The following is a 12,211-nucleotide window of genomic DNA, read 5'->3' on the forward strand; positions in this document are numbered from 1 at the left end:
GAAGCTGGAAAAATAGATAATAGCATAAACAAGGGCGCTGTTGGTTGGCATATTGCTGACGTGATGCATACCTGCACTGTTAGTGTATCACTGACGTGATGCATATCCAAACCAATAGTCTAAGATTGTCAACATATGCAGATCATAAGCGATGGCTTATATGTACACCACATCAGCAATTTACATTTCAAATATAAGGAGGGACGCATCAACCTCTGTTTACTGTAGAAGTATCTACATCTGGTGCAGACATTTCCTGTATGCGTGCAAGCCCTGGATTCACAATAATGAAAAATAAATTTCAGGCACAATCAGTTGAGTTTCTGATTCAGAATATAGTCATTTTACCAGCCAATATCTTTCCAAATGCATTCTTGGTCCTATATTTTGCATACGTAAAGGGATTCAGTATCAAGTTAATGTCCTAGAATATCATCCGACTACATATGGACTTTCATCAGCAAACCAAAGAACCAGCAGTTACATAGCTAATGAACATGTGACGACCAATGCTTTTACACACCCCAAAACTTACAGAACATTTTTAGCCCATAAGAGAAAGGATAAGTATCATTGCAATACATTGAATTTACAAAAGCGCTCATAGCTCACAATCTTACACAAAGTTAGAGATAACAGGAATGAGTTATTCCTTGCATATTCTATCTTCTTCACGCACTTGAATCACATGCGTCAGAAGGAGAACAGTTGCCACTAAATATCCAATCTTCAAATAAGCTCTTTGTCCTACAGGAGAGCGAGTTAATCAATCATTACACCTTCAAAAACAGCAGATTTATCAAAACAGCAGATTTATCAAAGGGTCCAAATTTAGGCATCATCAACATGGAGCAAGCAACGGAAAAAGAAAAGAATTCCATAAGAGCACAACATCAGCATATGTTTGGCCAGCCATTCATTAGCTTGGAGTCATGGCCAATATTACATAAGTGATCCACTATGCAAAAATAGAGTTATATTGCAAACCTTCGATAAAATGCACGGAGAATATTTGATTAATTTCCTTGAGAAGCTTAGTTCAATAAAAAAAGGATAAGGAAAACAACACATACACTTTGAAGGATAGATATGGAACAATATGGATAGGACCAAGGAAAAAAGGGCAAATTGTCAGAAATTGAAATATATAAATGACAACAAATGTTTATAATGTAGCAATCAGGGATGCTGTACTAATGATGTAACTGCAGGGGAAAAATGCAAGCAAAATGGGTGCTGCAAGCTGCTTCAAGATTACAAGAACGAGCATATCCTTGAAGTTGACAGGTAAAACAAAAGCAGTCAAGCAAAGTCCAAATTGCATCACTAACGAACAGTTCCCTGTCAGAAAAAAGGATTATGACTAAGAAGCACATTTGAACAAAACTCAACATTTGTTGAAGGCGAGTCATTTTGTTTTCTTTTCGCTTGGAGAAGGGGTTACTAGAAAAGGTCCAACAAAAGAGAGGTCTTTCCTCTTTTTCTCCTCTTTTCTTCCAAGTGTTACTTCAGTTGAAGCTCCACCCTTTTCATTTTTTGTGGTGCATTTTGAGTCGTCAACATAGCAATACAAGCAGCTGTTGCTGCTACAATCTGAGTCACCACCACGAGCAATGGCCCATAAACAGCAGCAGCAGCAAACAGTATGTACCGTCGCTAAAGGGGGAAATAAAATGTATTTTCAATGAGAATGACAATCATGATGGTTACTAGCACTGGAACTTCAAAATGTGTTTGTTTAATTGGAATTGGAATTGGACCTGAAACTGTTTAATATGTTAACTAGAATTTTGATCTGTTCCTTTAATTGGAACTGGAACTGAAATTGAACAAGGAGTAGGAAATTGGAAATGTAATGGTTACATGGTATGTTGAGAGACAGCATATGATGTTGCTATTTTTGGAATGTTTTAACAGTTCATATGTGTGTGTTAGAAAGTTCAAGTAATTCTATGTAATCTGTTCAGCCCTTAATCCATTCATGCATTAGATGCTCTCAGACTGAACATACAAATAAAATCTTTTTTACTTGCTTATTACTTCTAGGGACCACAAATGACAAACTATCACCAGCAATTGTAAAGCTGATACAACAGCTGGCTGAGAGTTTGGTAATTGTGCATTGTGGAGCTCCTACTCTTTGAAGCAGGGAAACTCCTATGGAGTTTCTTGTTTCCACCCTCCCCAAACCCTACACTCCTCAGCAAATTAAGCTATTTATCATTGCAAAGGAAACTAGAAAAATATATTATGACGTTTACCGCAAAACGTGGGGAGCGGCGGCGATTTGATATGGACTGTGGAGATGGAGCTGAATCCTGCCCAGAGATGAGCCTCTGATTCGATTTAAGGCGAGGTTTTTTAGGTTGAGAACGAGGAATATTTTCCTTTAGTGGTGTTTCTTTCCTGCTATCCACTGAGATTGGTGGTGGAGATGAAATTGTTATTGAAATTGATTCTTGAAGGAAAGATGATTTCGTAGGTAAAGTTTCTGCCAGAAGAAAAGAACATAGTTAGCAACAGCAGATGGATAATGTGCACAGACTTATGTGATGCCAGAAAGGAAACTCTGCAGTGTACTTCACGAACATAACAATAAACCTGTATCATATCTATCGAGATTCAAGGGTGGTATAGCTTCTAACTTAAATGATCATGGGTCTCAAACTCTATCGTGATAGGTGCTAATGACTAGCAAGAAAAACAATTTAATACAACTAATAACAAAGTATAAACTAAAATTACAAGGAAGGATAATATTGACAACATGTCGAAGCTCATTAATGCTAACATTAAGTAGATATATGTGACAACAATCACCAATCACTCATTGCAACTTAGGAGTTGGGATACATTGCGAGGATTACTGAAAAGTGAAAACAAACAGTAGTTCACTTTTAAAGATGTAAGAAAGAGAAGCCACCTGAAAATTGCAATTATTTTCCCCATTCATTATTCTACTTCTGTAGCTAAACCTAGTCTCAATTGTTAGATCTTGATTAAACTTCAAAATACAGAAGATGATGTGTGAACTTTAAGTAATAGCAGTACTTTTCTCCCCATAAAACTTTTGATGGTTCCTCAACTTCCAATTCTTCATTATGTCCCATCAAAATAAACAGTGTCAATACAGGTATATCATACTTCACATACTAACACAATATGTACATGAGTGGCATCTAACATGTACTACTACAAGATTTAGCAGGCCTGAATATTAGTGCTTAAAGTTTTTTGTGAGCATTTATACTACTAAAAAAAAACCAACAAAGGGTGGTGCAAAGCTAAATGAATAGTGAACATGTCCTTCTTTCAAACCGGGATCAAAAGGGAAGAAATGAAATTTTACAATGATTTTTTCTCTTTTGTTTTCTGTTCTCTTTTTTGCTTCTAGTAATAGAAATTCTATATCATGTAAATAAAATTGAATCTCGCATAATTGAATGTTTGTTATATTTTAAGTTATAGAAAAGCCCAAGTTCTACACACACACACACACATATCTTTAACAACCTATTTATACTAATATATAAAGAAAATAGTGAGGATAAGAAAATTAATGGGGGATTACATGTTCAAATATTGAAGGTAAAATATAATCTTCTATTAGAAAATCATTTGATCTTCACTCCCTTTCCCTATCTGTTAAATGCACACTGTATGAATAAAATAAAATTATACTTCGTATTTTTAAAATATAAATATGCAACATCAAATTTTCGTTATCACGTGCATTTACATGTGCAGAATTTCAATATCTTTATACTTCAGACTAAGCGTGTTCTGCTTAACATGTCAAGAACAAAAGTATATATATGATCTATGTACAGTGAAAGCTAACAGCTAGAGATAGCAGGGTCAGAAAGTGAATCTGAAACCTCACTACTGAAAAATACAGTCAACTAATTTGCAGATTTTAAGTTGAATATTTGATAACCTAAGAATCAAGTAGTCTTTATGCTTCAAAATTTTAAGCTCACACTATCATGGACATAAAATACTACTTGGTAAGTTACTACTACATATTTTAGTTTCTAGAAGCTGAACAGATGGGAGTTGCATCAATTCTACACAAAATCAGTGAAATGTTTAAATGGATATTTTTATGTCCGTGATTCTTACATATTATAGCACATTAATACCAGATTACCAGGCCAACTAGATAGAAAAGCTTTTCCTGAATTAAAACATAGGGTTAGAATTAAAACTTGTATTCAGGGTGCATGGAAATTGGAAGGCAAAAATGAATATCATGGTACTTGCAGACCAGAAACGACAACAAATCTAGGCATATATTAATATCATCATAGTTCTTTCATCTAGGAATATGGAACTAGAGAAACGTTAACATAGAATACTGTAACAAAATTTGAGCTCCGAAAATTATATCTAGACAACATATGAAGAAGTGGCATAAACTAAAGAGTGACAGCTCAGAATATATTCCTAGTTGAGATAAACTACAAGTAATATCTCTTTTAAACTTAATGGAAGAAGAGGATGGCATCTGCAGAGAGATGAAATTTTGATATGCTAGAACCGAAGCTGAAAAAGATGGAGATAAATTGTAAAGAAAGAGAAAATCAAAAACTAAAATGAGCATGTTCAAAAGCAAGTTAGAACAAAATTTTATAAGCGAATAAAGATTAAGCGCTTCGTAAACCCACTTGTTATAAATAAAACTACACAGGGGAAGGTTTTTACCATTCAATGCAGCAGCTTGAAAATTCTGTCTCAAAATTCTCACAAACTTGAAAAGGTCATTAGTTTTATTCAAACCGGTAATCAAGTCATTGACATTTTCCACGCAAGGATCACAGCTCATCACTGAAACACATCCAAAATCATACAGTATCGAATAAATTAGGGACAAAATAATAACACACAATAATATAGGTAAGCTTAAAGTCTAAACCACTCTACACCAAAACTCAAAAGTTATGTTGAGGGTTGAGGATTATAGTGTTGTACTCTAACATGCCTCCGCAGGTTCAATGCCTTTCATGGGCCAAAACCTGGGGTATTCTAGTGAATCATTTTTCCAAAAATCTACTTTACATATGTGCTTATAGGCGATAGGATTTTGTAGTTTAGAGAGAAAAAGAATAATCTCTTTTGTATTTTGAATAATCGGAATACAATGTATATTTATACATTAGTTTTATTCAAACCGGTAATCAAGTCATTGACATTTTCCACGCAAGGATCACAGCTCATCACTGAAACACATCCAAAATCATACAGTATCGAATAAATTAGGGACAAAATAATAACACACAATAATATAGGTAAGCTTAAAGTCTAAACCACTCTACACCAAAACTCAAAAGTTATGTTGAGGGTTGAGGATTATAGTGTTGTACTCTAACATGCCTCCGCAGGTTCAATGCCTTTCATGGGCCAAAACCTGGGGTATTCTAGTGAATCATTTTTCCAAAAATCTACTTTACATATGTGCTTATAGGCGATAGGATTTTGTAGTTTAGAGAGAAAAAGAATAATCTCTTTTGTATTTTGAATAATCGGAATACAATGTATATTTATAATACAGAGCCTAACTAATTCTACTAAACAAATCTCTAGATTACAGTAAAGCCTAACTAATTCTAGTAAACAGATCTAAACAAATTTAATTCTGTACATAAGCTTCCTAGAAAATAGGAACTAACTACCTAATATTATTCGACACCCCCCCTCAAGTTGGTTTGTAAATATCGAGCAAACCCAACTTGCTAACAAGTGACTCAAAAGTAGGCTTGAAGAGCCCCTTAGTTAGAACATCTGCTGTTTGTTCCGTTGTTGGAAGAAACGGTATGCAAACTGCACCACTCTCAATCTTCTCTTTGATGAAGTGTCTGTCGATCTCCACATGTTTGGTTCGGTCATGCTGTACGGGATTGTTTGCTATGCTTATTGCAGCCTTGTTGTCACAGTACAACTTCATAGGACCGTCCATAGGTAGTTTAAGTTCTTCCAAGATCCTTTTCAACCAAATCAGTTCACAAATCCCACTTGCCATGGCTCTAAATTCGGCTTCTGCACTACTTCTTGCAACAACGTTCTGTTTTTTACTCCGCCATGTAACTAAATTACCCCAAACATATGTGCAATATCCTGTTGTGGACCTTCTGTCAGTAACTGAACCAGCCCAGTCAGCGTCGGTGTAGGCCTCAATTCCCCTGTGCTCCTTTCTTTCAAAGAACAATCCTTTTCCTGGAGTACCTTTAAGATACCTAAGAATTCTGTATGATGCTTCAAGGTGTTCTTTCTTTGGTGAGTGCATAAATTGACTAACCAAACTTACCGCAAATGCAATATCTGGACGAGTATGAGACAAGTAGATGAGCTTTCCAACTAATCTTTGATACCTGCCTATATCCACTGGAATACCCAAACTGCTATCACCCAATTTGAGGTTAGGATCAACTGGAGTATCTACTGGTTTGCATCCTGACATTCCTGAATCCTTCAAGAGATCCAGAATATACTTCTGTTGACTCACAATCAATCCCTTCTTTGATCTTGCTACTTCCATGCCCAAAAAATACTTAAGGGCTCCAAGATCCTTAATTTCAAATTCCTTGGTGAGATTCTTCTTCAATTTGTCAATTTCTTCATAGTCATCACCTGTTAAAATTATGTCATCAACATAAACTATTAGTATCACAATCTTCTCCCTGTCTGTTCTCTTAAAAAACATGGTGTGATCGGATTGCCCTTGTAAGTAGCCTTGTTTTTTAACAGACCCTGCAAATTTGTCAAACCAAGCCCTTGGTGACTGTTTAAGTCCATATAAGGATTTTTTTAGCTTACAAACCTTAGTTCCAAACCGTACTTCAAAACCCGGTGGTGGTACCATATAAACTTCTTCCTCCAAGTCTCCATTGAGGAAAGCATTCTTGACATCTAGTTGTTGAAGAGGCCAATTGAGGTTGACAGCAACAACAACAAAACCCGAACTGTATTTAACTTGGCTACTGGAGCGAATGTCTCCATATAGTCAATTCCATAGGTTTGAGTGAAACCCTTTGCAACCAGTCTTGCCTTATACCTCTCAAGAGATCCATCTGAGTGATATTTCACAGCAAATATCCATTTGCACCCAACGGTTTTCTTTCCCGGAGGTAGATCTATCATCTCCCAAGTTCCATTCTTCTCCAAGGCTCTCATTTCCTCCAAAACTGCCTCCTTCCATTCAGGGACCTGAAGAGCATCTTGAACAGACTTCGGAATCTCAACATGAGTTAATTTAGTAAGAAAACAAGAGAAAGATGGAGAGACATTTGAGTGTGAGACAAAATTAGAGATAGGGTGTTTAGTAGTGCAGGATCTAACTCCTTTTCTGAGAGCAATTGGAATAAATAGATCAGAATTAGAAGTTTCAAGGGCTGATTGAAGTTCACCTGATATTTCTGGTTCTGGCCGTGGAGGAGTTGTTTGGCAATGCTGAGAAACATCAGTTTTCTTGTTTTGGGCAGGATACTTTCTTGAATAAAATTTTAAATTTCCTGGGATAGAATTTTCAATATTCACAATATCTTTAATTTTTGAAGTATCAGTTTCTGACTCAGTAATAACATTTTGATTTTCCTCATTTAAATTTGAAGTTGGCTCAGGATTTTGTGAATTTAAATTCAAATCTGTTTTAGCTAAAGTATTAGTTAATAAATCCGGATTTTGTTGATTATTTAGATTTGAAGTCAAATCTTTTTCAACCACTTTTTCAACCAACAAATCCGAATCTTTTTGAACCACATTTTCAGCTAACAAATCCGGACTTATAAGATTTGATTCATTTGAAAAATTATCAGAATTATCTTCCAAAGAATCCGGACTACTCAAAAAATCAAGGTCTGAAATAGTCACCGAATCTTCTTTCCTAGTATTCATATTTGAAATCTCCCCTTGAAGATGAGGGACAAAAAACAATTTGTTTTCAAAAAATGAAACATCCATAGTGACAAAATATTTTTTAAGTGAAGGAATAAAACATTTGAACCCCTTTTGTGAAGTTGAAAAACCCACGAAAAATCCTTTATGTGCCCGAGTATCCAGTTTACTTCTTTGTTTATCCGAATTGTGCACAAAGACTGTGCAACCAAAAATTTTTAATGGTAGATTTGAAATTAGTTTGGAAATCGGATTTGACTCTTGAAAAATCTGGATAGGAGTTTTGAATTTTAAAATTCTTGAAGGCATTCGATTTATCAAGAAAACAGCATGTAAAAGAGCATCTCCCCAAAATTGTTTTGGAACATTAGCAGTAAACAGTAAAGCACGTGTAATTTCTAAGATGTGTTTATTTTTTCGCTCAGCAACACCATTTTGCTGAGGTGTATCAAAACACGAGCTTTGCTGTATAATTCCTTTTTCCAAGAAAAATTGGCCTAAAATTTTTGTGAAATACTCTCTTCCATTGTCACTTCTTAAAATTTTTATTTTTCCATTAAATTGTGTTTCCACCATAGCGAAAAAATTTTTGAAAATTTCTCCAACTTCAGATTTTTCCTTCATTAAATAAACCCAGCTTACTCGAGAATGATCATCAATAAAGGACACAAACCAACGTTTTCCAGAATGGGTAGGAATCCTATAAGGACCCCAAATGTCACTATGAATTAATTGAAATGGTTTTGAAGGTTGATATGGACGTGAGGGAAAAGAAGAACGATGTTGTTTTGCCATAACACAAATTTCACAACTAAATGAGGAAAGATCTTTATTCAGAAACAAATTTGGAAACAAACATTTAAGATACTGAAAACTTGGATGTCCTAACCTATAATGCCATAGCATGACATCATTGTTACTGAAATTTGAAACATAACATGAATTTTTAACAATTTTATTCGAGTACTTTCCATCCTCAAAAAAATACAGACCTCCATGTTGTCTAGCATTGCCAATCATCCTCCCCGAGACCAAATCCTGAAATTCACAGTGGGATGGAAAGAAATTAGCCTTGCATTTTAATTCTCTTGTTATTTGACTGACAGATAACAAATTACATGAAAGATTAGGAACATGAAGAACATTTTCAAGGATAAGAGATGAAGAAATTCGTATGGATCCCTGTCCAGCAATGGCTGAAAAAGAGCCATCTGCAATCTTAATTTTTCTATTTCCTGCTGCAGGAGAATATTTGAGAAATAAATGGGAATTACCGGACATGTGATCTGTAGCTCCTGAATCTATTATCCAAGGACCACAACAAGATTTGACAGAATAGGCTTTTGGATAAGGATTACCTTGATGGGCTAAAGAACAAAAAGAGGAATCAGAAGTCTGTTGAGATTGTAGAAGTTTGCATAAATTTGCAATCTGGTCCTTCATTGAAGAGGATAATTCAGGAGTAGATAATTGTCCTTGAGATTGAACAGCCGCTGAGGAGTGTGCTCGGCTATCAAATTTCTTCCTCCAATTTGCTGGTTTGCCATGAATTTTCCAGCAATTTTCCTTCCTATGCCATGGCTTCTTGCAGTGCTCACAAAAAAAATTTTCACCTTCAGAAGATTTGGTCACCAAGGCTGAATTTGTAGGTTCCACAATTCCAGGATTGGAAACAGAATTGTTCATCACTTTTCTCCGGCCTTCTTCCTGGCGAATTGCAGAGAAGACTTCCCTAATGGAAGGCAGAGGTGTTCTGCCTAGAAGACGCCCCTTAATCTCATCAAATTCATGGTTAATTCCTGCCAAAAACATAAAGACACGATCATTCTCCTCTCTTAAGCGAAATCTAGCCAAATCCCGAGGGTTCTCCCACTGGTCATTGTAGCACAGATCCAATTCTTGCCACATTGAAAGCATCTCATTGTAGTATGATGTTGCATCTTTATCACCCTGCTTGGACAGCCACAATTTCTTTTTTAATTCGAAGATTTGAGAAGAACTGTGTAAATTTGAATAGGTCTCTCTAAGAGCTTCCCATATTTCCTTGGCTTCCATGAACATATACGGACGACGAATGGACTCCTCCATTGAATTGAGTAGCCATGTCGTGATTAGTGAATTATCTGAACGCCAACGACGAAAAGCTGGATCCTTCTCCTCTGGTGGTTTTGTTTCTCCTGTTAAGAAACCTAATTTACCCCTGCCATCTATGGCAAGTTTCACAGACTGGGCCCATTCAAGAAAATTTCTGCCATTCAAACGAATAACAGTAATTTGGAGAGAATTGTGGCTTCCTGTCTCTAGATTGGTTTGAACAGGTAGGCTAGTAACATCAGAAGAAGAAGACATTGTATATTTACCCGATTAGGAGAAAAGAATGGTTAAACCAGAAAGGAAAGGATACGAAAAAATACTTAAGAGAAGGGAAGGTTATTCAGAAAGATTCTGAAGGAACAATGAAGGGAAGGTGTCTCTCAAATCTCCAGGTAAACAAACCTGTCTCTGATACCATGTAGTTTAGAGAGAAAAAGAATAATCTCTTTTGTATTTTGAATAATCGGAATACAATGTATATTTATAATACAGAGCCTAACTAATTCTACTAAACAAATCTCTAGATTACAGTAAAGCCTAACTAATTCTAGTAAACAGATCTAAACAAATTTAATTCTGTACATAAGCTTCCTAGAAAATAGGAACTAACTACCTAATATTATTCGACAGATTTGAACCTGGATTACTCTATCATCTTAAAGCCCCATCCACTACAGAAAACTTCATAGTGTAGAGGGTTGGGGTTTATAACTTAAACTCTTAAAAGGTACCTACTAAACTCAACCTCGTAACTTAAGAAACATTTTGGACATACACTTGTATATATCGCCATCAAGCCTTATGGTAAATGCATACTCTTTATCTGCATTTTTCAGGTCAATGTTGTTGAAGATGAATTTGACCCCTGTAAAATAAGAGGGAAAATTTAATGCTGAGTAAATTATCCTGAACATGAACTTCAACAGAATATGTTCCAGTTTACCTTCACCTCCTTCTGTCCTGAAGCCAAGAACCCTTTTATACCACATGATAGCTTCCTCAATGTTTTTTGTTTCAGTCATATACTCATCGCTCTTTTCTTCCAGAGCTCCTGAAACTGAAGAAAGACAAATATAAACAAGAGTAAATTTTTTTTGTAGAAAAGATGGCATCAGTAAAGCTATTTATATGAGAAGCATGTTCTATTTGGAAATTTAGCTTTATGTTTTGCCTCAGTGCCGAGTAAATTCCCTGTAGCACATCTCAATTTTTTTCTTCTTCCACACTCTATTATTAGTCAACGATATCTGGCGCTGCTTTTCGTAGCATGAGCATGTATTGCATGCCCAACATGGTAAGGTAGACTGCCTAGTGCCTATATGCTAAGAAGCCCTCTGCGATTCATGATAAACCCCGTCATTTCTTTTCCATAAGAATTTGGTGCCACGTAAGGGTTATTCAACTTGAAAGCACATCAGAAGAGTAGAACAATCTCCAGGAAATTTTTCCGCCATGTGCAAGTTGATTTTAACAAGGGCTAAGACGAAAACAAGATGAGTATTTTTAGTGATGTAGATAACTAGTGAAAGTAAAGCTTCAACCAAAAACAACGAAACATGGTCCTAAGAGATTACATATTTTTCAAGATACTGATACTACATGAAAGCATCCGGATGAATACTTGAAACGGGAAATCGATTCTCTGATACCTGTTTTTCTTTCATTATTTAATACCTAAACCATGAAAGTCCCAATGGTTTCATGAGGATGCTCAAGGTCAATGAAAAACATGACTTTATTATAGCTATATTTAACCATGCTTGGGGAGAAAGACTTTTGTGCTTTGGGCATAAGCATATGGCAAAAGCAATATTCGTATCTCGACACATTAGTCTCATTTTTGGTTCTTGTTTATTGGTAACAAAAGTTTCAAATTAACAGCTTTTAATCAGGACAATTGGCATATGGATTAAGTTGGCTTAGTTACAAACTTTCAATGCTTACTAACAGAACATAATCAAGCAACTTATGTTACTTTCAACCTCACTCCCTTCATGTGTTAGTTTCTATTAGCGTGTTTAACCTCTACATTAATCTGCAGAAGTTGTTTCTTAGATCTCTCTCAGCGCATGATGTTAGATCTCTCCCCCTCACCCTCACCCTCACCCTCGCCCTCCCTCCCTCATGGGCCACAACAAATTTCTTAAAAACAAAACACAAGCACATGACTCATGGGCCACATCAAATTTCTTGAAAAACAAAACACAAGCACATGATGTTAGATCGA

General features: G+C 35.8%; 1 protein-coding gene across 1 annotated transcript in view; it reads right to left on the reverse strand.

Moving 5' to 3' along the window:
- Positions 1,365-12,211, reverse strand: part of LOC109851466 (probable kinetochore protein SPC25) — a 17,901-nt gene continuing 7,054 nt past the window's right edge. The window contains exons 4-8 of the mRNA XM_020421601.1: positions 10,928-11,041; positions 10,760-10,849; positions 4,705-4,827; positions 2,262-2,491; positions 1,365-1,656 (exon numbers count right to left, since the gene is read on the reverse strand). Coding sequence (XP_020277190.1) covers positions 1,504-1,656; positions 2,262-2,491; positions 4,705-4,827; positions 10,760-10,849; positions 10,928-11,041 — 710 coding nt within the window. The 3' untranslated portion in view covers positions 1,365-1,503. The remainder of the gene's footprint in view (positions 1,657-2,261; positions 2,492-4,704; positions 4,828-10,759; positions 10,850-10,927; positions 11,042-12,211) is intronic.

This window comes from Asparagus officinalis, chromosome 8, assembly GCF_001876935.1.
Source record: "Asparagus officinalis chromosome 8, Aspof.V1, whole genome shotgun sequence".
In the NCBI taxonomy this organism is placed as follows: domain Eukaryota; kingdom Viridiplantae; phylum Streptophyta; class Magnoliopsida; order Asparagales; family Asparagaceae; genus Asparagus; species Asparagus officinalis.